The following is a 25,007-nucleotide window of genomic DNA, read 5'->3' on the forward strand; positions in this document are numbered from 1 at the left end:
TTGAAAGTCCTTGAGAACGAGCAAGTAAATTTGTGGCTAAAAATAAATTATTTGATAGCTAAATGTCGCATAAAAACCGTAATCTGGAGTTTGCCACGTGTTTGTCGAAGTTGCGTAGTTGTCAAGTGTTTACAGGGTAAACACGCAACCTCAACGAGGAAAGCAAGGTTGCCCGAGTCACGGTGTATGGCACGCACCAAAAAACTGTGGGCGGAGGGGCATGAAGAAAATTCAAGGATAATAAAAGGCGCAGAGGAAAAATAATCCATGCAAAACCCTTCCTACCTTGCGTTTGAGAACTTCATACGGAGAGAAAGAGGGAATTATTTTCCAGCAAGAAATTAACGTACTATGCAAGAATATTTTTGAAAGAAAAACTGGTGTAACTCGAGAATCTCTCCCCTCCCTGGGAAATTAACCACGATCATTAAAAATCAAAATTACTAGAGATCCAAAGTGCTTGCAGCAATATATAATTTTCAGCGATTAATTGGCAAAACAATACAGATGAAATCTACTCAGGGCTTGAGATGATCTGTCATAGGTTTGTCTCCGATAAATGCAATGGTTGCAATAGTCTTTTCGCCCACATGAGAAGAGAAGGTGCCAGACAAATTAAATGATATGAATCTAATAAAGAGACGGCAGAAAAAGCCACTCTCACGATAATCTAAGCCTCTATTTTAAAACGAGGCCAAGTACAAAGCTTTGATATGAAAATTATTTTATTTTTCTTTTATTAAAGAGACAAACCTCATTTTCACAAGAAACGTTCAGCAATTGGCCTCCTTTTGAAAGTGAGGTTGTTCAGAGACACGGAATTTCTTTATTTACATAGTTTATCTATAAAAAAGACTCCGTACTGCCGTGTCTGCTTAGTAAAGATCACAGACGTCATCATAATGTGGTTAAAACAAAATACTTTTATTTTCTTTACATATCAAAGTTACATAATGATCCATATTTCGATATCAGACCAAAGACGAGTCCATAAATATGTACATACGATTAGAGCCATACTAACAACAAAACGAGGTTTGACGATTCTAACACAAACTTAAACTAGAAACGGAATGAATTGCCACCTTTTCTATAGAGGGCCTAAAAACAAAAACAAAAAATGGCTACTGGAAAAAGTATAAACGCAACCATGTAAGTTAACACAATACATGTCTTGTTGGAAGACGTTTGCTCACTGTTGGCTGCTTAATTCCAAGTACAAGGCCAGCAGAAAGAAAACTTCAAATTTCCTGTTTAATTTGAAGAATTGCAAATGGTGTTAACTTCCTGGGGAGTTTTTTTAGGCCCTGTCGAATTGCAACAGACAAACCTTAGATCTTTAAGTATCCCCTCTGTAATCTTTTTCTGGTGCTACCTCACTTCGCGAAAATATCTCTACCGTGATCTACCTACGAAGTAATGTGATGGTCTACGTTTAACCACCAGCCTTAAGCTTTAAGTAGGTCTACTTTCTTAACCAATCATGCAACGGCTGATTGAAGTATTCTTTTCTGGAACTCCTCAGACTCCACTTGCTCAACAGTGAGAAGCGAGAGGCCAAGCTGATCCTCCTGTGATTGAAGGGAAAAGAAACAGTCAATCATATCATAGATAAGAAAAACCACGACGGCAACAGCAACGGGAACGTCACTAAACAAAAAGTTTAATGAGGAGAACAGTTGCCGTGCACGTGCGTTATAAATCTGTGTAAATTTCTTGGCGTCCTCCGCAAAACAACAACGTGAAATGACCAAACTCTACGTTGCCAGGAGATCGTGAACTACGACGGCTGATTTATTTAATTTCTATTTCTAATTTAACGCTGTGTTCCCTATTCAGTTTCGAGATAGTTTTGACAATGAGAAACAAACTAAATGAATTTAGAGTATCGCGAGATTCGTAGGTAACATATAAGTTCAATGTTTAATCTACGTTGTTTACGGTGTCGCCGTCGTCCTTTGTAAACTCCCACATTACCTGGTCGAACGGTTGCGCCATCTGCCTCAAGAATCTCTTACTGATCTAGTAAAAAGAAACAATAACTTCAGTTCTCTGCACATAGGGCGACCTAATTTATTGATCAAGGACCTTCGTGGTCGCCTCCGCTCGCCTTAAAAAAACACGCCTACACAAAAATTAAGGTTGTTAAAATATTTCAAACAGTACACATCCCTACCTGGACTGCTTCATCGATAGACACATTGCACACTCCTTCCTTCAAGTACTCCTGCAATACAGTCAGAGGGAATTAGCCTTGAAGTATTCAAAAAGCTTTGATCTGGATTCGGGCTCCGATTCTAGCGGGGAGGGACGGGGGAACGTTAAGATTTTTACTTGGGGGGGGGGGGGGGGTTAAGATTTTTACCTTTGTCCCATGAAAAATGGCGCGAGCAAAACAGAAGCAATCATGGTTTATTTTCGACACTTCTTAATTGCTTCAGACAGCATTTAATGCAAGAATAAATTTCAAAAGGATTGTTGACCAATTCTGTCGTAACATCTAAACCCTATTTCATGAAGTTTCTTCTTTAATTTACCTGAATCCATTTGGGAAGTTTTCCCCTTTTGTCAACTTTGAAAAATCTCTGCAAAAAATGAATGGTACATAATGATAACTATAATAATAATAATAGTAATAATAGTAATAATAATAATAGTAATAATAGTAATAATAATAATAGTAATAATAGTAATAATAATAATAGTAATAATAATAATTTTCAGCCACATTGTCAGAGAAACAGAGAGTAACATGGTACCTTTCATGCAGAGAAGAGGACTGGAAACCTGAGAGGAAAAGGCACGTGAAGTTCAAAAATTAGCTTCTAGCCTATACCTTGTCAGCAAACACCATGATGCCGTAGTCTGTTTTTCCTCTGATGGCTCGGCCAACACACTGAGAGATCAGAGAAGCAAATGAAAGATAAGTGTACCAAAGTAACAAAGAAATACAACAGTTTAATACGATACATCAATTCCACCCTCTACAAACCAAAATTAAAGACAGAATCTTTCTATCAAAATCAAATTATTATTTACCGCATAGAGGTGAAAATGAGTCAAGCGTTCGATTTTCATGGATCAGGATAATTGCAGTAATCTACTGCACATGCAATTTAGCTCGTTCCAGGATCTCGGTTCGTTAAAACGGGGGCGCAGAGAACGGTAGGCGGTCAGCAGCCGTTTCGCTGACAACCGCCTCTACCGTGCATGGAACGTTGGCGATTTTTATTGCTTGACTTTCTCGAAGTTAAATGGTACCTGAATATGTCGTAGAAGGCGATAATTATTTTTTGTTTGATTCCTACCTGAGCAGCATGTCTCATTGCATCGAAAGTAAGGAAATCATTTTCTCTGATGTTGAACTGGTCTCTGAGGTACTCAAGGCGCGCCTATTAACAAAAACATATCATATTAAACGAGCCGATCCGAATGAATTAAGATGTGGCTGTTTCACTGTAACTTAGACACTAGTGGATCATATCAAATATAACACCATTATTTGAGTCCAAAATTCATAGTTTAATAATGCGATCTGTTTAGCTTGGAAGTAAAAATGGAGAACAAAAATTTTAAAATGCGACAAGTTCCTGTCACTGACCTTTAGGATTCTACTTTGAGTATAAACATATGGAATTCCAAACATGATAACGGCCCTGCCATAGTGATGGTCTGTGAAAAGAAAAAGAATTCAGCAAGTATGAGAGCCTTAGCTTTCAAGCGCTCTCGGATTAAGTGCGTAAGAACCATAAACAAAATAATCCCAACAGGTAATTAGGACACAGGCTAACCTCACAAGGAGAAAATAAGTACTACCAAGAAAAAAATGCGCGGGAAAAAACGAAAGGCCGGGACGCGGTTGGTTTTGCTTTTCATCTGATTGGTTGAGAGAGTGGCGTGAGTTTTCTGGACCAATCACAGAGCGTGGCAAAGCAAACCAACGCAATCCAGGTTTACCTTCGACATTCAATTTAAAATTTCTCGAACACATATCACAGAAATAAACGAAACAAAGAATTGAACTGAAGTCCCGTTAACCAAGCTATTAACAAGAGACCAAACAAGCGACCTGGAGATGGCTGCTGACAATGGTTGCGACAACCTTCTTTGAGTTTGAGAGATGCAAAGTGCTTTTAAAATTACAACTGCAGTTCTATACACGGTCTATTTTTAAATTAGAGCTCTTTTCGATTGAGTGTCATAAAACCAAAACGAAGTCGTCACAAAAGCCAGTCACAACGATGAAAAATATCTCAAAGAGAACAATGAGAACTCTGAGAGATGACAGAAACATGGCTGAATGGCGGTGACTTGAGTTTCGTGGACTACTTACAGAGAGAAGTTAACAAGAAAATGCAAATTCAGATTTTATTCCGACTATTTCGACACCCGATTGAAAACTGCTCCAATTCTACACTTGATTACCAAAATCAATTCCCTCTGAAACTTTTCCTCTGGCCACAGAGAGCAATATGGCTCCCCTTCCATTTTCACAAGCCTGAAAAAACGAGAGAGGAAAACATGAAGCATGAAGGCACAATGAAAATTTTGTCCTTGACTAAATTCTACGAAACTCACCCGCTGGTAATTATGAAGAGCTAAACTGGTTTCTGCCGCATCTTGAGTTTCAATGAAAAGAAGCTTATTTCTCTGAATGTTGCTGATGATACCCTTAAAACAAAACAAAAATCCGTGAAGTTATTATCCACATGTAAATTGATGTAATGTTTATCCTTCAAAGACTGGAAATCAAATCATACTCAAATTTCTTACTTGGTCATTCCAAATGGACACCACTGCTTCCTGTATGAAGCGAAAAAAAAATATGCAGACGTCGATTAAATAAAGAATGATAGACAAATGAAAAAAAAACTGGTCTATATGTATATTTTGTATGAAAGGAAACCTTAAGCTTCACGCTTAATATGAATCCGGGTGCTGATGACACGAACTGTTCCATGCAAAAGAACAATTATTTGAATAAGGAGTAGTCACTCTAAACAAGAAAAAAATAAAGAGGCAAAACAAAATTCATCGTTGGGCGAAACTTCATCATAATCCTCCTACAGCCCCTAACGTCTTATCTGTTTATATTCTTAAGCGAGCAAAAGCAATGAACGAATAGTTTTCCTGCTTGAAGAGAAAACGCTATCTTACCATGTACTGATAACTGACGAAAAAGCAAACAATCCCATCGGGCACCACGGCTGACATCTCAGCTAAGAGGTTGCCATAGTTACGAATGACAGCTAACGGAGAATCAAAAGGAAAACGTTATATACCATCACTTTCACCTTGTGCTCTGAGCTTTAGAGGAGAACGTGAAAGCATATGATTTAACTTAGAAAACCTACACATATCATCTCTTGTTTCAAATTTAGTCGTCATGGCTACTTGATCGTTTCCCCTGCCAACAATCTGCAAATAAAAAACGTCAACAAAAGATTTCAGTTGAACCTCTCTTCAACCATTCACTCCCATGACCCAAATATCAATTCTCCACACTGTCAGCCATACATTTCTTATACTTTCATCTCTAGGAATTAAGAACTAAAGTGAAAGTGAAGAAACTTATTAACTGTGCATGTAAATGCCAGTTGGATTTGGAGCAACTTAAGATTAATAATTGTTTCTTTAGTCAATCCAGAAGTTCTGGAAAAGGCATCCTTTCTAGTTCTGAACATCTTCGACTTAAAGTATGCTTCACTCACCATGGGGCACAGACAAATTCTAGCAAGTGTCATTGTGAATGTTGCCATGGTCACCGGCCTGAAGTCAAGAATCTTGGGATACATGTCTATTGGTGACAAAGTCTGGGGTGTCAAGAGAAGATAAAAACAATTCAGGAAGAAAAGCACTGATTTGTTCATAATATGAGATTACACACCTCCTTTATCATGGTATGGTCACTCAGACCAGTCTGAATGCCACTAATAAAGAACACTACAATAATTACAAACTGAGTTTTACAAACTAAGTTATATCTGTATTTTACAATTGAAATTTCATTTAAAAATTGCACTTGTCTCATTTCTCAGGTCTTGAATCAGTGTCTAACAACAGGCAAAAACCTTGTTAATCAAAGAAAAATTGAGTGATATCATACCCCTGATGTGATGACAACAGACTGAAATCTGTCAAACACAGGTTTAATAGCAATGGAAGCATCCATACAACTAAGAGGGAAAGAAGAGGAAAGACTGGGATCAAAAGTGTATTCATGAACTTGAAGTGAAATAAAGATTGTTCCCGACTCAGTTTGAAAATTTACTGTAAAAGAAAACCAGAAAATTGCCTGAATAGAATCAAGCATTGCTGTAGTTAAAAGAACAGACCATAATAGAGGAAAACTGGAGAATCACTTGCCTGAAATGTAGGATTGGATTTGGTATGGTTGGTGTACGATCATCAAATGGTTCAATGATCAATGTGAACCCTGTACAAACAAATCAAACATAAAGCTCCATCAGTAGCACTCTTGTGAAGCCCTTACTCCCAATAGCTACAGTTTGGACAACCTAATAGAGAGGTATACACAGAGACATTTGCTGGCAATCAAGTCCATTGAACTAGGTTTATGAGGCACGAGTATGGCATTCTGTGATGATTTAAAAATGAAGGACTGAATTTAAAAGCAAACAAAGGGAACCAAATCACAGAATAGCCCAAGACAAAAAACATGAATAACAGAATTGTTTTCAACATCAATATGATGGTTCATCACAGTATAGAGTTAGCCATGCACATGTTCTGCAAAGAGATTACAGCCAACTATGGGCTAAGTTCATGGATTCCGCAGAAGCTTTAACTTCAAGATGAACTATTTGAAAAGTGATTAACAACTTTTATCAGCACAGTCTCAGCTTCAAATTGAGGTTTTCTTTCATATTCTGTATGAATTTTAAGACAGTGTAACTTTGAATAATAACATAATGATACAAGTAAGATAAGTGAGCTGTACCTTTGCTGTAGGTACTGACTAAGGTAGCAAAGTTGGCAATCAGTGTTAGAGGACCATAGTCTTGAACATCAGGGAGTTCCAGTGTGTATAACAGAGAACTCAACCGCTCTGCACAAAATCTTCAAAAATAAAATATCAAGGTTGTTCACTAATAATAATTTAACTCTTTGACTCCTAAGAGTCACTGGCATCTAATTTCTCCTTAACCTGTCAACCCTAAATCACACAATAAGGTCCTGAGAATAAAGGAATGATCACCAACTAAATGAGCTCTTGGTCATTAAACAAATTCTCCTAATCAGCATCTTAGAAAATGTATAGAGAACAGTATGGAGAATATGCATACTAATATTAGGGTGTAAAGGGTAAATTTATCTACAGAATCGATTGCATCAATTGATTGATTGATTGACTGGCTGACTAACCAATCAAATGACTGATCAACCAATCAGCCAAGTGATTGGTTACTTGAAAATACCTGAGAGGTTTTCTTTCAATACAGACTTGTTGGAAAATATGCTGCAGAAAAGATGGAGGGCTTTGTTGCACAACATGCTGTGTCCTTAGCCTTGTCTGAAAAAATAATAGAAAAACATGCCACTGTGATAGGAAACAAACAAAAAATACAAATGGTGAACTTCTGAGCATGACACCAATATTTTACCTCAAATCAACTCAGACATTATTTAATTCTGCAACAATCTCACTTGACATTACATTTAGCCACATTTTTTCTTTGGTTTATTCAAGAAAATTGAGCATCTTTTACTTCATAACACTGTATGTATAAAATGACTCACAAAATCCAAAATTTTGTCCCCCTGTCTTATCTCCTTTACCCTTGCCTGGTATATTCATATGATAGTCACAGCACAATTCATCACAACATTTAACAAATGAGGACAATGTCTTGAGGTACATGTAAGAAGTTAAAGCATCTGTTTGTTCTTGTTTAAATATCTTTATGTGAGGTACATAAACAGCATCAAACTAATTAACCTGAAGATCTTTGGTAAAAGCAAAGTGGAACAAACCTTTAAATACTCAATAAACCGTCTCATAAAATTTACAAAATGTTCAGCTTGTCTAATATTTCCAGGTACTGCCTCTGTAAGAAAAAAAAGAGAAATGTTGTTGATAATTTCCCTGGGATATTAATGGATAAATGTATCACATTGTCAATATTTTTCAAACAAGTGAAGAATGTTTTAGCTCATCTAATTCAATTGAAATTTATTGTAATGGAGTTTGATGACACAATAGTAACATGACAAAAAGATGTCAGTCAGAGCAAAAAAATCATCCTCAAAAAAATTCTGTACACAGAACATGTACATTTGACTTTGTTGTGATTCAGTCTTTGGTTTGTAAACGAGTTTTCCACTTGTCTTTTGAAGTTGGATCCATGATGAAAATTGTGTTGGAAAATAAGAAAACATGTATGCCTCTTTTAACCCTTTAATTCCCATGAGTGACCAAGAAAGAATTTCTCCTTACAATTTCAATACAACATCAAGCAGACAAGTAATGAGAATAAAGGATAATTCCAAGTAGAAGATAATAAATTGATCCAACACCAAATTCTCCAAACTAACATCACAAGAACTGTATGGCAGACAGTAAGGAGAATTATCAATGAGATCTTGGGAGCTAAAGGGTTAGGTACTGGTGTATGCAATTAAGGAAAATGACAGCCCTGTGTTGAAGGAAAAATTGTCCCCAAAATAACTTCTTTCCCTTGAAGGGCATTAGGTAAAAAGAAATATCAAATGTCTCTTAAGGTCTCCATGACATAAACAATAAAATATTCAATTTAAAGATATGGTTAATTAATAGAAAGTTTGATCAATTAAAGAAAGGGAGAACTAAGGTATGCAAGTGTTGAAATCACCTTCCAGAACTTCATCAGGTAAAACTACAAAAACAGAAAAAAGGAATTGAATTAATGTTAACAATGACTGCATTGATTTTACCACAGTTGTAACTAGTAACTACAATGGAATATAAGCCAGTCAGAGATTTATATGTTTTGAATATCATTGCTTCAGTATGTTAACCCATTGACATCCGATGCGCCCTCATGCGCCCAGAAATAAAACCCCTCTGAAATTCCAATGCGCCCTCATGCGCCCTGTCAGAAATGGCTTGTTTTGATTGGCTGTAGCTTAGAAACAAAACTCCCCTGGGTATTGAAAAGCAGTGAAACGTGACATGCAAAAAATAAGCTTTCGTTTGAGACCAAACTCGCTATTCCACGTTAACCGTGCGATTTTTGACAAATTTTTCAAAAATATGTCGCGGTCTAAGACATGGCTTCTGGAAGAATTGATGAAAGTTAATTTTCATCCGATGAAGAGCAAGAAGTCTTCGCTGGTTTTATCATCGAAGAAATTGAAAAAAGCGACAAGCTCGTCAAGCACAGCATGAACAAAACTTGCTTCGCAATGTGGATGACGAGATGGAAGACTTTTTCGACCTACGGTCGCAAGAAAGGGGAAGCGATTCCGATGTTGAGCTATACGCTAGTGAGGAGGAAGAAGGAAGCGACGAAAGTAGTGATGAAGAATCTGCCGCAGAAGAAAGCCGACCAAATGCTCTTCAATGGTCTAGCTAATTGCGACAAATTAATGTTGAGGAATTCTCCATTCGTCGTGGCCCGACCAGAGATCTCGGAGAAAATGCAACTGCCAAAGATTTCTTCAATGTATTTATCGACGATGCTTACATTGACGAAATCGTCCGATACACCGTTGCGTACGCTCGTTCGAAAGGGGATCGATCGTTCACATCTACTCAAGCGGAAATTTCAGCGTATCTCGGGCTAAACATTCTCATTGGAATCCATGAACTTCCTCAGCTGGCAATGTACTGGGATTCTGACGAGTTTGTTGGAGTTGATTGCTTAAAAAAAACGATCCCAGAGCACCGCTTAATGACTCTGGGGAAATATTTACATCTTGCTGACCCGACCGTAGAAGACCAAAACGATCTCCTCTGCAAAGTTTGCGCCCTTGTAACTTGCTTGGAGAAAAAGTTTGCCAAAGCGAAGAACATATATGCATTGTTCAAAGTGAAACTTTTCATTTAGGCGTAAAAATTGGTTTGTTCTTGCTCTTGACTCGCAAAAAGTAATTTTATAGCTGCGCCTTGTGACGTGTCGCGATGTCGCTATGGCGGGCAAATTCAAAATTGACCCGCGTTGGAAAGTTTAGGATTCCTTTTGTTGAGGAGAAATTTGCGATCTGTCTTTTGGTGTTGTATTTGAGGGAAAGCTTTTTACATGATTCTGATGGAATAAGAGTGCAAAAGAGAGTCATCATACTGATAAATACTTTCAAAGCTGAAGGCAACCTTGCTAATGACTCGCTGTACATCATGAAGTTGAATCCGTTCTCTAGCTTTAGAATTTTTTTTGAGAGAGCCTGATGCTCAAGTTGAAAATAAAATTTGACAGGGGGAAAGTATATTATTTATAATATGCAACTTTGTGCAGTTTCCCTTCAGTAGAGTGAAATGAAGACATTAAAATCTTAAATTATTTTGGCAGTGGTCTGTGTGTTCACTGTAGCAGCCATTTTCTCTGGAATTTCAGGGGGTGGTCTGAGCTCTAAGGTGTGGGGCTCAATGGGTTAAACCAAAACCAATTAGTTAAGAGACTAATCATGAAGTTAAAAAAAATTTCATGTATGCCTGTACCTGGATTAGCCAGCACCACATCAGTTTCCCTAGCAACACTTGCATCCCGTAAACCTGTGTCCATCACAAAAGTTAACAAACATCATAATCACATCTTCTGTCCATAAACTATCTGCTGTACTTTGGCTGTTTGTAAACTGACTGGAGGAAGTACACTTTTAGTAATCTTTTGGTCCTTAACCATTTTGGCATTTGACCTCACCTGGGTAATATCTTCTACAGCAACATTTTCGTCTCTTGGTTAAATGGAATTTATTCATATTAAAATGGATGGATGACTGTGACAGGATTTTCCCACACAAAGGGTCATGCTAGAGTAATAAGTCTGTTTGTGCCCCACCCCTCCCCCTGCTATACCTTGTACAAGTCTGCTGTATTCCTCCCTCAGTTGATTGGCATCCTTCTGTTTCAGACTTAAGAAGAATACAACTGCAAATGACTTCATGTGGATGTCAAATTTACAAATATGTGCCATAAAATCCTTCAATTAATGCCTTCTCACAATAAAAGTGTTTTCGAGAGATTTTTTTGATAAATAGCTATAAGTAAAATAGCCTACAAGAAAAAATTGTTTGAGTACATCAAGGGTATCAGCGCCTTTTCTGCTAGAAAGTACTTCCCCTACTTTCATTTATTGTTTGCTTTCCAAGCTAAATAAATCCTTTCAGATAAATACAAAGTAAAGCAAAGATTGAAATTCATTTCAGATCAATACTGGTATTTCATTGTTGTTTCTCAGTGAACAAGTCGGTACAACAGAAACAAGTCCCCACTGCTGCTGATGCTTCTGAACACTGAAATAAGCACCCCTCGAACAAATTCGGAAAAAAAAGCACCAAGCTAATATTAACCACATAAAATTCTCTTTGACCGAAAAAAAGGAGGGCTAGGCAAGTTTAAAAATGAAAATCAAGCTTAGTATATTACAACAAAAAAAAAAAAAACTGTAGAAAAGTTTGATATTTACAATATGCAGTGTACAAATTGTGGGATTTTAGATAAGTAGCACTTGAGAGGGGTGGATAGGGTATTCAAACCAAAACAATACTTTCAAGGGAGGAGTAAGGAAAACTGAAAAAGACTCACTTTTTAACAGTTCTAGCCAAGTTTTCAACATTAGCATGACTTCTATCAAGTGTTCTTCTTGAAATTGTCACACTCAGGGATTCAATGCATACATTATCTACAAATCAAAAAATATTGTCATTGATTTTATTTGAAAAAGAAATACTGTAGTTTTCTGGTTACATAAGGTGCAGCAATTTTTCAGTTAAAGCCTCTCTGTGCACTTTAAACTATATTGAACTTGGGGTAGGTCTTATAACTGAGCATCTTCTCACAACAAAATATAATTTCACCAAATTTCCTCTATATCCTAACCAGCACTATCATTAACTAATTATATGCGATTGATAAGAATTTATAGCAATCATTTAAAACATTTAATTTATTTCACACTGCTAGCAATAAAACTTCTAACATGGCCCATCAGTTTTGCTCCTCAGATGATCAAGTGTCTCCAGAGCAACCCAATGACAGCTGTACTTATAAAATCAATATGAAATTTGATTAAGAAGCCCTTAACTTCCATTACTGTGCTGTAAAGGAGTCTACAAATACTGTTTGTAAGAATTATTAAGTTCCTTACCAATATTATGAGCCTCGTCAAAGACAACAACTGATGTTTTTTCCAGTTCTTTTGAAACTAGTTCAGCAATTTTAGGATCCAGCAAGTAATGATAGCTGTACACAACTATGTTTGCATGATATATCTAAAAAAATCCATCAAATGGAATATCTTCAATTCTTAAGTTCCAGATGATTTTATACTAACTTCTTCCTAACATAGTATTCATATTCACCAATTTAGTGTTGCAGCTAAGTGTACACAGAAAACCTGCGAGATAATTTTAGTTAGATTGTAGTTCAGTAACAGTGCACTTACTGTATATCTTGCCAAAAAATATGGACACCATCCTTTTTTCCTGCCAAATTCTTTCAGGTCACCCTTAAGCCAAGATTACAAACCAAACTAAATGAAGCAAGCATTATCAACTAAAACAAATTTAACAAGAGTTATCATATTATTCTAGACCATCTTGCCTTGTATCATAGAAGGATTCACAACTCCAAGATCACATATTACATTGAATTTCAAAACTAAAACATGCATATTTTTTTCAATAGTCAAAATTGAAACTCACGGTGAGCTGTAGAGTATTTCAACAAGTCATTGCTCTGTATGAAGGTCAAAGATAACAAACTTATGCACTTAATTTGGTAGATACAGTCCTTACCAAATTATACACTCCAGGAGGAATTTTTTCCTCTTTACCATGAGCATCAAAATCCTAAAATGAAATTCAAGGCAACTGTTAATAGTCAAGTTCATTAATAACTGTTTGGGGTCTTTAGGATTACTCGGGTTTCTCTGTACAGTACTATTTCACAAGTTTACACCAAATCCAGTTCACAGACTCCAAAATGGGTGATTATTCCTAACCCTGTCACTGTTAGATGTACATGTAACTGTTAGATGTCAGCATATGATGTAAACAGCCTCTTAAATTTTCCTTCAGATGTCCAAGGATGCTTTATACTGTGGCCTTAATCTCTCCAAGGAAGGAAAATAAAGAAGCACTGTACTTCTGTGTCATCATGATTTTTCAATTTATTAGTATAATATAAACATTATTTTACACCACAAGATCATTACCTCATAAAATGCACAAACAGGAACAGTTTTGTCCTCTTTGTGTCTTAGACGTATATATGATGCAGTTAAACTCAAACATTTCCCATCCACTTTCTTCCCTTCTCTTCCTGCACTCACCTGTCAAAAGGAAAAGTATTTATGATACACACTGTCACAATTACATATTGATTTAATGACACTACTACCAAGGGACTGGAAAATTAGTGCACGAGGTACACTTTCTTACAAATCAAGGTTCTTTCTTTAGGGGTTCCCTATTGCAGTAGGCTTTTTTTTCGCTCGGAAAATAAGTGCTTCACCCCATTAAACACAAAAATGGAATTAACCCTTTAACCCTTCAACTCCCAGATCAAATTTGTAATTCTCCTTACTGTCAAACATACAATTCTTATAATGTTAGTTCAGAGAATTTAATATTGGATCAACTAATCATCCCCAAATTTATATTTTTCTTTATTCTCATTGCTTATCTGGTTGATATTGTATTGATATTGTAAGGAGAAATTCTGTCTTGGTCACTCATGGGAGTTCTTTTCCCTATAATATCCATGCAAAGAGGTAATAAGAATACTCAAACTTGTCAGGTTAAAGTTGTTATCTTGATCTAATACCAAATTCTCATAACTAATTTACAAAGAAATGTGTGGTAGCTAAAGAGGATAATTAACAATCAGATCTTGGGATTAAAGAGTTGACAGAATACAAACCATGCATCTACAATAGGTAGCACTTGCCTCAGGATGAATGCAAAGATTCTTTCTTGAGCTGAGTCCCAGCCCTAACAGTTTTGGTTTTCTTCCTGTTTCTTTTTCATAATACTCCAAAAGAACCTTCAACTCTTCCAAAACCTGTAGTTAAACACTACATCTTTATTTAATTGTTATATACCCTATATAGCCTAACGAGTTTTACAAACAATGCCTCCTACATGCATCCAGTTCTGGGTGGAATTAAATGTGCAGTTTGCCAGTTACAGGTAGGTTTAAATGTGAGAATTGATTCCATATTCAGAATTTGGTTCAAGATTTGTGCAGTTCTCTACAAATGCCTTGGACCCAGTCTTATGTCTAATCTGACAAAACAACACAGTGTTCCTGATAACCTTGCCACTGACTCTTCTCATCTGCCCTTACTTTCAAACTTACATGTATTAGCAGCTCTGTGGTTGCACAAGACACCTGACTCTCAAGGATGTCTTAACCCAGGAAATAACACATGGGAATGAATATCAGTTTGGCAAACAAGTTGTATAGGATCTAGCAAATTCCAGCTTGAAATTAATTGACATGTTCACTTACTTTTTCTAATTCTGGAACAGTACGAGAGCAGTAGATCAGTTTTGACAGCTCAAATGGTTTGGACTGTGGAAAAGGATTGGATAAATGTGAGACCTATTCTTCTATTTCTAAAATCTTAAACTTCAACTAAATGAGTGAAAAATTAAGTATTCAGGGAGCAATAAGTCCAAACAGACCAGAAACATTGTGATTACAGAATAATCCAGAATATTACATGTACCAAAATATAGGCAACTATCAGGGACAGCAATGAGATAGTTTTCCCAGTTCCAGAAGGCATTTCCAAAAGGCAGTGACCCTGAAAATAATTGACATAAAATTAGGAAGACATACTAAGCTACAATAACTATAGCTTCCTTAAGCTTACAGAGTATCATTAATACATTCACAGTAAAGGAAGCAATCTCAAAACTGTCAAAATCCATCTCTCTCATGACAGAATGGCTGTGCCTGTTAACAATGGCTATGTTGAAAACAAAACCCCAGCAATGCAATTGTAGCTTGATGATCTCTTCCAGATCAGCTGGTATAGTTTGAGCCTCATCCCGTTTTGCTCCATTTGGTCATCACCCAGCTGTTTTTGCAATGGCAATGTGCAAGCGACAGGTAATGGCTTCGGCATTTCTCCTGTGGGGAAGTGTGCAAACCTTGGTCTCGGTCCTCAAACATGAACACGTGCTGCACGACACACCACTATATGCATTCTTCGAACCGAAAACCGCACGTTCGAATTGGTTACGTAACTCAACTGTGAAACCCTCACCGATGATAATAGGGGTTACAAGCGCAGTATGCTAGAAAATAAACTCGAAAATATCTTAAATGACGTACCTTAGCATCAAGAGTTCTTTTCAATTCCATCATATACGAATACTGCTCAGGATAGATGTAGTCGTAAGGAAAGTACACAAGAAGACCGTCTATATTTAACCTGAGAAAAATGATGCAAAAAGACAGCTGATTTAAAAAATAAAATCAGCTGATTTAAGAAAATACATTTCAAAAAGAAATTACTTCATTTTTCCTGGACCAGGGAAGCTAACACACTAGAAATAGTCACACAAGTCCACTTAGGTAAAGATCGTCTCCGTCCGCCATGTTTATTTGGGGGATTGCTGCGCACGCTCCTCTACAATGGCCGCTAACCAACAAAGCTGCGACAAGGTAGACTAAGGTCGCAATGATTTAATTTTTCTTCGTTCCACTTATTTGTTAACAGTTTGGCAAATCCGATTTAATGAAAGGAATGGAGCATGGTACTTTAAACTTTTTCCTGATAATGAACATTATGATATTTAAAATACGCACGCTAACAACATTCCGACTATTTGATTGGCGGAAAATAACAAAGACCTCTCGCAGAGGTTTAATATTTACATTTGAAATAAATCAAAACATACCGAACTCATTAATCACTCAGAGTTCGTGACTCTCGCAGGAAGTAAAGACTGACCCGAGGCGATAGCGAACATTTCACAACGTACACGGAATAGTACGATTTGATGATCAACATTCGACGGGTCACCAAGACACTATCCCAAGGACTTTACTTTTCACCCAGAACAGAGCGTGTTAAACTTCTTCAAGATGAACAGATTGAATGAAACAGATGATGCGAAACTCGAACAACAACGCCGTGTTAATTTTATCGAAGAGCCAGAAACGAGGGAATTTTTAAATGACAGCGTGATCAACAGTGAGAAAGTTGGCAGCGAAAAAGGCAGTAAAGTTCCTGTAATACAGCGTGAGGGAGCAACCATCGCCGAAAGACAAGTGGACCTACAGAACGCTATAACATGGGTACGTAAGGAACTTCAAGAACTACAGTTACAAGACAAAAATCTTGCACGCCAGCTCATAGCTCTTCGGCAAAGGATTAAAAATATGACGAGAGTCGAGGGAGATGACATTCTGAACGATTCGGAGGCGACAGAAAGCTTCGATTCGGGAATCAATGCAATGTAAAGTAGGAACGAGTTGCCAACTAGGATCGTTTGCTTTAGGTATGGAAATATTTTCGACGGCTGTGTTTATCGAATTCACGTCGAAAGCACCGACAGATCAAATATTTACATAAATACGGACACTGTTGACACCGTTAGCCATTCCATGAATAACTAGTGATTTTACGGCCGTCAAAAAGACAATATACAACATTTTGTTCAATAATAACAATTATATTTATTAATTCAAACAGAATGATTGGGAAGATCACAACCTTTCGTATGTGGCGATCAAACTCCGCGTGATCGAGCTTCTGTGAATTCCATGTGATGTTCTATACAAGGAGTTCTTATATCAGGGTTCGCTAAAATTTCAAGTTCTGGTTCTAATCCGCCTAAAGAAAATTTAATCGCTGCACATTTATATTCAATGGTTTTTAAATATGTTTATCGAGATAAAACAGCCCCCGAAAAAGCAAATCAATTTGGTGTTGCGTTTATGCAGCTTGGAGAAAAGACGAGTAATATTGATCGAAATATTATGTTACACAGAAACAAATGATCAAGCTTTTAAATAAATGAATAATTCAACGTCAATTTGAATGATCGCTCAAAGTAATTTTCATTACCAAGGTACGCTTCAAATACAAATGAATAAATAGATATTTTAGTTATAGAAAATTGTAATCGGCTAGTTTTGAAATCGAAATAAATAACAGTTTGTCACGATTATTTCCAGCTTTACCTTTAAAATATTTTTCAAACCAAATGATGTACCGGATATGATTGAGACATTCGGGAGATTTATTTGGGGTGAATTTGGTGTCGTCATTCTACAACCGCGTTTATTTTATGCGTTCTACAGCTCAACCGCGAACCAACCGCACTACTGATTCCTGCAAACAGCTTGATGGGAACATGATCGTTTCCAGTTGATCTCCAAGGGCAGGAAAGAGACTCGCCCGTTTGCGGCGACCTGGTATTTTTCAGTTTCCAGCAACTCAGTGTTTTCGTTCTAAATAATAAAATGTTTCCAAAATATTTTTTGTTGCTGTTGTGACGTTCTTTCCTGTTGTGTTGCTTATTTGGTTGGCTGGCCTCTTGGGAACACCAGTATCCAAAGTTTGGTCGATGTTAAAATGCAAATGTATGTGCATTCAACAATTTGCTCGATTTTAACGACTTCATTGAAATAAAAGATAACAAAAGCACGCGCACACGGAAAACTTTATTGCCACGAGCAGTCAGGTAGAAATCAAGTCTGTTTTTTTTTTCCTCTCTCCGTTGGGTCGGTCTTAGCTAGTGTTCTAACAGATAATAAACATTAACTGGATTAGGTTTTAGTGATATCCAGAATCATCAAGGTCGAGGTGTGGGTTATCAGCTGAAACCGATGGCTGAGGCTGATAACCCTTACCTTGACAGGATTATTGAATAATCTGAAACTTGATGATGTCCCATGCGCTGATTTCGAAAATTCACTGTACGCTTTCGGTCAATCGCAAGAGATAGTGAGTTGAATCCATAATAATACAACCTAACCGCGCTTTGATGGTCGGTCAGATGAGAAATTGGGTCGGTTATATGAATCGCAACTGTTGGTCGACTGTTGTTTAACACAATCACATATAAAACATATAAATCATATAAATCTAATCATACGTTTCACACAAACTTTATTTTTTATTACGTAATTCCGATGTCGGCTGATGGTTCTAAACCTCGCTCGAGGTCTTCAGATACTGTCTTACTTGCATTTTTTTGCTTCTGCGAAACAACTAACCCTTTATATCGAGCTTAAAAGCAAATGATTTAGTCGATCTTGATTGTGGGTACCACAGTATCGAAATTTATGGGTCAAACTGCTTTCTTTAACCTCATCAGAGAAGTCTGCCCGAGAAACTGTCTGTCGGTAGGGGTGAGAAAGAAGCGTAAACGAGGTATGGGTGATAGCGGGGAAGACTCTTCAAGGGGAGAGACGGAAAGAGACACTCGCTACCCCTTCACAGAACCCCGCTCCTTTGCCCGTTCTCACTGCTCGTGGGTCTGGCTCAGGCCATGGAAATGCAAAACTAAGTGCGAAATCTAATCGCCAAATTCACTTTTTCTTTGAATTCGGTTAAATGAGTGAAAGATAAGTGCAGCCTGTCACGTTGATGTCACAAGGAGTCACAAGGTTTCTCCAGCGTACAAAGCTGTTTTTTCCTTTCTGCCAAATCTGTTTTGCATCTACTACTGCGAGAGGTAGAAGCGACAGCGTTCAGTGGAAGGGTAAGTTGTTTTGTTCTGATGTCTTATTTGCAGAAAGCTACTCCTGCATCCTGAAAACTACTATGATAGAGCTGTATCTCAGTTTTACATCGACTAACTTTGTACTGATCGAATTGTTTCGAATCGTCAAATCGTCGGAGAGATCGTGATTAGCAGTTTAACCTGGATGAAAACTGAGCAGTCGAAATACCAAACATTGAAATAGGCAAAGTTGGTATCAAGACCTTTAAGGAACAAGATGAAAGACAAACATCCCTGTTCTTTTTGGCATCTTTTTATTTGTGACCATGTACTGGTCACGAGAATCACTTATAGAGAAGCAATTTAGAAATCCTGAAAACACTGCCAACACCAGTCTTCTCAAAGCTGATAAAAGACTGTTTTCAAATTTCTGGAGGATTAGAAGACACGAATACATTGAACGCTTTTGACTTCTCTTTAATTATTAGTTGTTATTAATCGTTACTGAGCTGATTCCTCAATATTGCTAACCTATCATTATTATTGAGCTTTTCGAAACAGACATTGGTTAACCCTTTAACTCCCAGGGTGACCAAGAGAGAATTTTTCCCGACAATATTAATACAATATCAACCAGATATGTGATGAGAATAAAGACAAATATCGATTTGGGGATAATTAGTTGATCCAACAGTAAATTCTCTGAACTAACATTGTAAGAATTGTGTAGTTAACAGTAAGAAAAATTAAAATTTGATGTAGAAGTTAAAACAATTGTTCGACAACTCTTTTTTTTCTTGAGGAATCACCTCAAGTTTTTGGACAAAATGCAGCACCACTGGCATAGCTCTAAACTTGTATGTTTAAGCTTAAATTTCCTTGGTCGATAATCGTCCCGAATGATGATTAAAACCCAACATTGAAGATATTCAATCGCGATGATTCAATTAAAAATCGATATTTTCCTCGGCACTGGATTAATGAAATATTTTTAAAATATCCAGTAATAGAGTGGCTGAATTTTGCAAAGTCAAAATGGATGTAAAAAATAAGCAATTGGATTTCGTATCGTGTAATTTTGGGCTAAAAACATACTTGTGATTTAAAATGAAACTCGCGTGGCACGATTGTTTGATTTTGAAATCACGCGATTTCAAAAGACTCAAAAGATGTCATACCAAATTGTACTCCACTCAGTTCAATTACTATTACTAACAGTGAAGTTAGTAATGACAATCCAGAACAAAAATGGTTACAGAACATACTCTTTTACAGACCAAAACGGCTCAGGCAAAATGACAATTACCTACTGTCGCTAATACAAACAAACCAACCAGAAACCAAACAAAACAAAATAGGAAATCTTATTTCTTTTCTTGTAGTTTTGGAGAGTTTCAATATTTTTTTTTACCTGTTTTATGCAGATGATACGCTATGCTCTTTCAATGTTCATATTGGTGTGCAGTCATGCAACGCTGTCCAGTGCTGAGAACTCTCTAGAGGAGATACTGTTACAGTATGAAGAATATATGAACGTGAACCCTGACGAGGAGATTCAAGATTCAGTGATACCGCTGACATCACTTATTGATGAGAGGACTCTGCAAGCAAAAGCCGGGAAAAAGGAGACGGTCCTAGCAGAACTCCTAGAACCAGCATACAGAGTATGTTTTCATTGTCGATAAACACTGCATTGTCTTTTGAAATGCGTCATTGTGCATTTGATTGAGCTTCAACTCCAATTCCCAGGCCGTACTAGTTTTGTCGTTACTCGTAGCTTTATCCATTTCATTTTTTAAATTCCCCATTAAATTGATTTGTATCTGTGTTGAGGAGCAGATCCAAGCAATACCGCTGGTACCATTGTCAGGAGAGGAGACTCTGAAAGCTTCAGACGAGGAAAAGGAGAGGCTCCAAGCAAAATTCCTGACACCAGGACACAAAGTATGTTTACTTTGTCGATGTACTCTGGATTGACTCGATGTTAGGAGAATGCATACCATTCGTGTCGCTTATTTATGGATGCTGTGAGATTTCAGGGTTTGGGCGCCACCTCAGACTGGCTGACCACTTCCCTTAAACCTTTGTAATGATGCAACTGTCAAGTGTTTGCTGGCTCAATTTAGAGGTGACTTTAAAGTGCATGCGTGTAAGTTATTTCTCAAAAGGCTCAAAAGTCTAAAAAGTTTGTCAATGTGGTCGATTTGCTTGCGTTAGAGATTAAACCACTTTTTTTAATAAGAAATCCATGGTTATCACCAGTCTTACTTGTTGAATTTCCCATTAAAGTGATTTACATCTGAATTTTAGAAAAGTGCATCCATCAGAGTCAACGAAGACGAGCAGATCCAAGATCTGGAAGAAGTCAGGAGGAAGAAGAGTATCGTATCAAAATGGCTAAATCCAGGACACAAAGTAAGTTTTCATTATCGATGTACAATATATGATATTTTAAAGTGTGTGGATGTGCATCTGATTGAAACAAGATGCATGTTTCTAAATTTAAGAATTTGTTCATGCTTAGCGGGCGTATATCGAGTTATGGATGCACTTGGGAAGTTTGGAGAGCACGAAAAGTGCGTAAGAGTAGCTCGAGGCGCAGCCGGGAGCAACTCCAGCTTTTTGAGTGCTCTCCAAACTTCCCAAGTGCATCCATAACTCGATATACGCACAGCTAAAAGCATGAGCAAATTCTTTTATAACAGAGCGACAATGAACAAAAACTGCTCACGTCATCTTATTCACGCACGGGCGTGCGTAAATAAAGATTTTGTTCATAGCGGTTCAGTACGACTTACATAGGGCAAGCACGCGCGCTACTGATGTTATAAACAAGTATTGTCCAGAAAACACAAAGTTTATCTGCGTAAATCAGCAGGATCTCAAAGGGAAAAAAATATTGAAATCTTTCAACAGCAATTACACTTGTTTAGCTTCCACTTTCATTTGTTAGCCTTGATTTTGCAATGCCTCATAGGTAGAGATGTTTAATCCCCTAAGTTAAATTGTATCTGTCTTACAGAAAATTCAAGAGGTGAATGGCATATTGGTTAGGAGTGACTGGATCCTGGATCCTAAGAAAGTATCCATCACAATCAACGAAGACGAGTAGATTCCATTTATCCTTAAATTCTCTGCTTCAGTGCAAAAAATCTCAATGTCAAAGGCATGAACTTGCCTGGTATAGAATAGTTTAGACTTTATTTGTTGTTTCAACGGAGGAAGCAAAGATGCGAGTTGCGCGCGAGTGGAGAAGCGCGAAAATGACTTCTCAGAAAATTTACATCTGTTCTGTTCTTCTCATTAACGGAGTGACGTCGTGTAAATCATGTGTAAGTATGAGTTACCGTTTCAGTGACATATATCACACAACGGCATAGAATCAGTGTAAAGAGGGTCCAAAAGCATAAAATAAAATTGCAATTTTTGAGCTCTCGTATTTTGCTATAGTAGTTTTTCATCCGAGATTACATAAAAGAATAACTGACTGTATAAATTGAGTTCCAAGGTATTGGAATAGCTGATGAAATAATAAAGCCTTCTGGGAATAGCACAAGTTTAGTCAAGACTGTTTTTCGGTCCACTACGTTGGGAAATTGAGCAAGCACTGAGTTTGCACGTGTCAGAGATCACGTAGACTTTCAACATCTTGTCTGCGACCAAGGTGTAATTCTCTTAAACTAACATTTCTAGGTTGAGTAGAGTATAACTCAGAAAAACAATCCCTGCCTTTAAAGACAAAAAACATTCATCACACGTTTTTAGCTCTCATGCAGTGGTTTCCGAAAAAATCAACGGCTTCGCTTTGACTTTTGCTTTCAATAGCTAACTCTGGTTCGCGCTGACTACGAGCAAAAGTTCGAAAGGGCTTATGGGAAGATTTAGAGAAAATTACTTCGGGAACGCTAGATTATAGGCCACATATTTCGTCGGAGAGCTGATTTGCTTTGAAAAAAATTAAAGTAATTTCGCAGTTCACGTTTACTTTCGTTGAGATTATTACAACTGCACCGTTGCGTCTTAGTTTCTTAAGTCCTCAGTCGAGGAAACTGTTCATCACCAATTGAATTCCTTTCTAAATGAGCTTAAGCTGGTCAATACAGTTTTAAAACACCGTGACCAAGCATGTCCCCATTCCCCTGCCTGAAGCTTATCCACTCGTCTTTAACGCCCCCCTCCCCTTCCCTCACGCAAAGATTTGCTGGGTGGATCCCGACCTAGTTATTACAACGTTTGCACATGAGCAGACATGAAATACTTTGACTGCTTTGTAGGTTGGAGCCTACAAGTTGATTAAGGGGGAGATGCTTTCAATTTTATTTCGCTTGGGAAGCTGTTCCGCGCTGATCAACAGGGAAACGAAGAACAAAGTCCTCTTTTTTTCAGTTAAGAGATATTTGTCAACTGATTTTTCTACTTCGACCTTAAAAACAAGTACAACGGTTCTAGGTTAATGATGTCGCTTAAAGTTTTGGTTTCCTCTGTCGTTTTGCTTTCTGGTGAAAGTTAGCTTGTGAATATGATGTACCCTTTTTCCGCCTGTGGAAAGAAGTTAGCCAAACACTCAACGTCGTTGTTCCTTAGATGAACCACACTACAGAATGAGGAGGAAAAAAAAAAGCTATGAATAGCACAGGTTCAATGTGCTCGAACGCGAGCTGGAAAAACTGGGTCAAATATTTTATCTCGTGATTTTTCCGTGAAAAAAAAGATAAAAGCAAAAGAAGACCTGTTTTACAGTTTGAATTGTCCTGGTAAACTTTTCCTCTCTTATTGTTAGTTCTATTTGTAGCTGTTCAAAGAGGCCTTAAAAAACAGTAGTTCAAAACTAGTAGTGGTTTATCCTCTAAAATCAATTTTCAAGGAAGTTTAACGGGAAGCCTTAACTTCATTTTCTCTCCCCAGTTCTTTCAGCTCCCGTCCAAACTTGTTCAAAGATATCTCTTCACATACTTACGACAGGTACTTTTCACTCAGAGTCCAGCGAATTATTGTGAGACAAACAGCCGATATTATAACGATGGTCGGGAGCTATGCGACTTTCCTCAAACATTGTTCACGAAGAGCGTCAAGTCGCCGATATATAATTGAGGCCTGTTTAGAAAAGTTGAAAGAAGATCATTCAGTCCTATCATAGCATGCATGTTTGTGAAATTTATTTACATTGTTTAGCTACTTCATTGAATACACATTGTTGAAGGAATCAAAAACTGGCTCTCAAAATTTTGTTGGATTTCTTTGGATCGCAGACTTTTAACATTTTTAGAAGAAGTAATGGTTCGGAACTTCATCGGACGAATTTTGGGTAACAATTTAGGTAAGTATAAATAATATATAGATTTAACCAAGCCTAAAAGCGGAGCTCGCATTTTTTCCCCCGCACGTCTCAAGGGCATAACGCCTTGCCCCGGCCAGGACTAGGACCCGGGTCGTCCGACTCGGAGCCCAGTGCACTGACCACTAGACTACTGGACAAAGCAGTGGCGTTGGTGTGCCCGCGGTACAGTTGACCACGCATGTTAAAAGTAGCATCTTGTACGGTCAGTCGTACGGTCGTACGTCCAAATTTTTTCTGCTTGATGGGTTACTACTATTTTGTATAATTATGGGGCTACGCTCTGCGAGCTCAGCTATTGAAAAAAACGCTTCTAAGGAATGTGTTCTAAATGTTGCTTAGAGAGTTTTTATATAAGTCTGTCAGTGAAATTGATCAAGGCCTCGTTCAAATGCATTTAGTTGGAAGCGTGACCAGGTAAACGATGACAAAAGGGGAAGGAACAGTTGAGAAAGTAGGTTGCATCAACGATCTAATAACATTCATAATAAAGATATATCGGCTGATAAATTTCTAATTTTCCATTTCAACCAACCTAGTTCATGCTTCATTCCGTTGTAGAACATATTCATACTCCAGCTAAGGGCAGAGGAAACATCTGGAATGCGGTCCCCAACATACCAGAAATATTTACTTTCCTAAATCACAGGAAAAAAAAACAGCTTCAGCTTTTGTCATTTCGCCATCAAGTTTGAAAATGTCGAAAGTAAGTTGATACTATGTTCTGTAAGCGTTCTTCGCAACAGGTTAAATCCTGTTTAATTCATTATTGTTAAGCGGAAAGCTTAAGTAATCACTACAACCAATCAAAGATGAGAACTCATGA

At 37.5% G+C, this 25,007-nt stretch overlaps 2 protein-coding genes and 1 pseudogene across 2 annotated transcripts; 2 read left to right on the forward strand and 1 right to left on the reverse strand.

Annotated features, from left to right (window-relative positions):
• Positions 1-707: 707 nt before the first annotated feature.
• LOC131780081 (general transcription and DNA repair factor IIH helicase subunit XPD) lies at positions 708-15,792 on the reverse strand. The gene is made up of 31 exons (XM_059096698.2): positions 15,686-15,792; positions 15,503-15,602; positions 14,892-14,969; positions 14,672-14,734; positions 14,108-14,221; positions 13,374-13,490; positions 12,955-13,008; positions 12,603-12,665; positions 12,306-12,429; positions 11,744-11,840; positions 11,015-11,070; positions 10,658-10,711; positions 8,853-8,876; positions 7,996-8,069; positions 7,440-7,534; positions 6,962-7,080; positions 6,367-6,436; positions 6,107-6,176; positions 5,712-5,813; positions 5,355-5,418; positions 5,158-5,249; positions 4,774-4,803; positions 4,579-4,671; positions 4,426-4,498; positions 3,602-3,672; positions 3,309-3,392; positions 2,837-2,896; positions 2,538-2,585; positions 2,177-2,227; positions 1,978-2,022; positions 708-1,571 (listed from the first exon to the last, which is right to left on the reverse strand). Exons 1-31 carry the CDS (start codon positions 15,688-15,690, stop codon positions 1,482-1,484), a joined length of 2,280 nt encoding a protein of 759 aa, XP_058952681.1. The 5' UTR covers positions 15,691-15,792; the 3' UTR covers positions 708-1,481.
• LOC131781769 (piggyBac transposable element-derived protein 5-like) lies at positions 9,271-10,581 on the forward strand (annotated as a pseudogene).
• Positions 15,793-18,790: 2,998 nt separating the features above from the next.
• LOC131780094 (uncharacterized) lies at positions 18,791-22,285 on the forward strand. The gene is made up of 5 exons (XM_059096711.2): positions 18,791-18,885; positions 20,271-20,510; positions 20,680-20,790; positions 21,157-21,261; positions 21,869-22,285. The coding sequence occupies exons 2-5, from the start codon at positions 20,271-20,273 to the stop codon at positions 21,956-21,958; spliced, it is 546 nt and encodes a 181-aa protein (XP_058952694.2). The 5' UTR covers positions 18,791-18,885; the 3' UTR covers positions 21,959-22,285.
• Positions 22,286-25,007: the final 2,722 nt, after the last annotated feature.

Source organism: Pocillopora verrucosa, chromosome 7 (genome assembly GCF_036669915.1).
Source record: "Pocillopora verrucosa isolate sample1 chromosome 7, ASM3666991v2, whole genome shotgun sequence".
Classification (NCBI taxonomy): Eukaryota; Metazoa; Cnidaria; class Anthozoa; order Scleractinia; family Pocilloporidae; genus Pocillopora; species Pocillopora verrucosa.

Coding starts and splice junctions, on each gene's coding strand:
- LOC131780081 (XM_059096698.2), bottom strand. Junction 7,081..7,439: donor ATTGAAAGAAAACCTCTCAG/GTATTTTCAAGT, acceptor TTATTTTTGAAG/ATTTTGTGCAGAGCGGTTGA. Junction 6,177..6,366: donor AATCCAATCCTACATTTCAG/GCAAGTGATTCT, acceptor TTTCCCTCTTAG/TTGTATGGATGCTTCCATTG.
- LOC131780094 (XM_059096711.2), top strand. CDS start 20,271: ATGATACGCTATGCTCTTTCAATGTTCATATTGGTGTGCAGTCATGCA. Junction 20,511..20,679: donor TCCTAGAACCAGCATACAGA/GTATGTTTTCAT, acceptor ATCTGTGTTGAG/GAGCAGATCCAAGCAATACC. Junction 20,791..21,156: donor TCCTGACACCAGGACACAAA/GTATGTTTACTT, acceptor TCTGAATTTTAG/AAAAGTGCATCCATCAGAGT.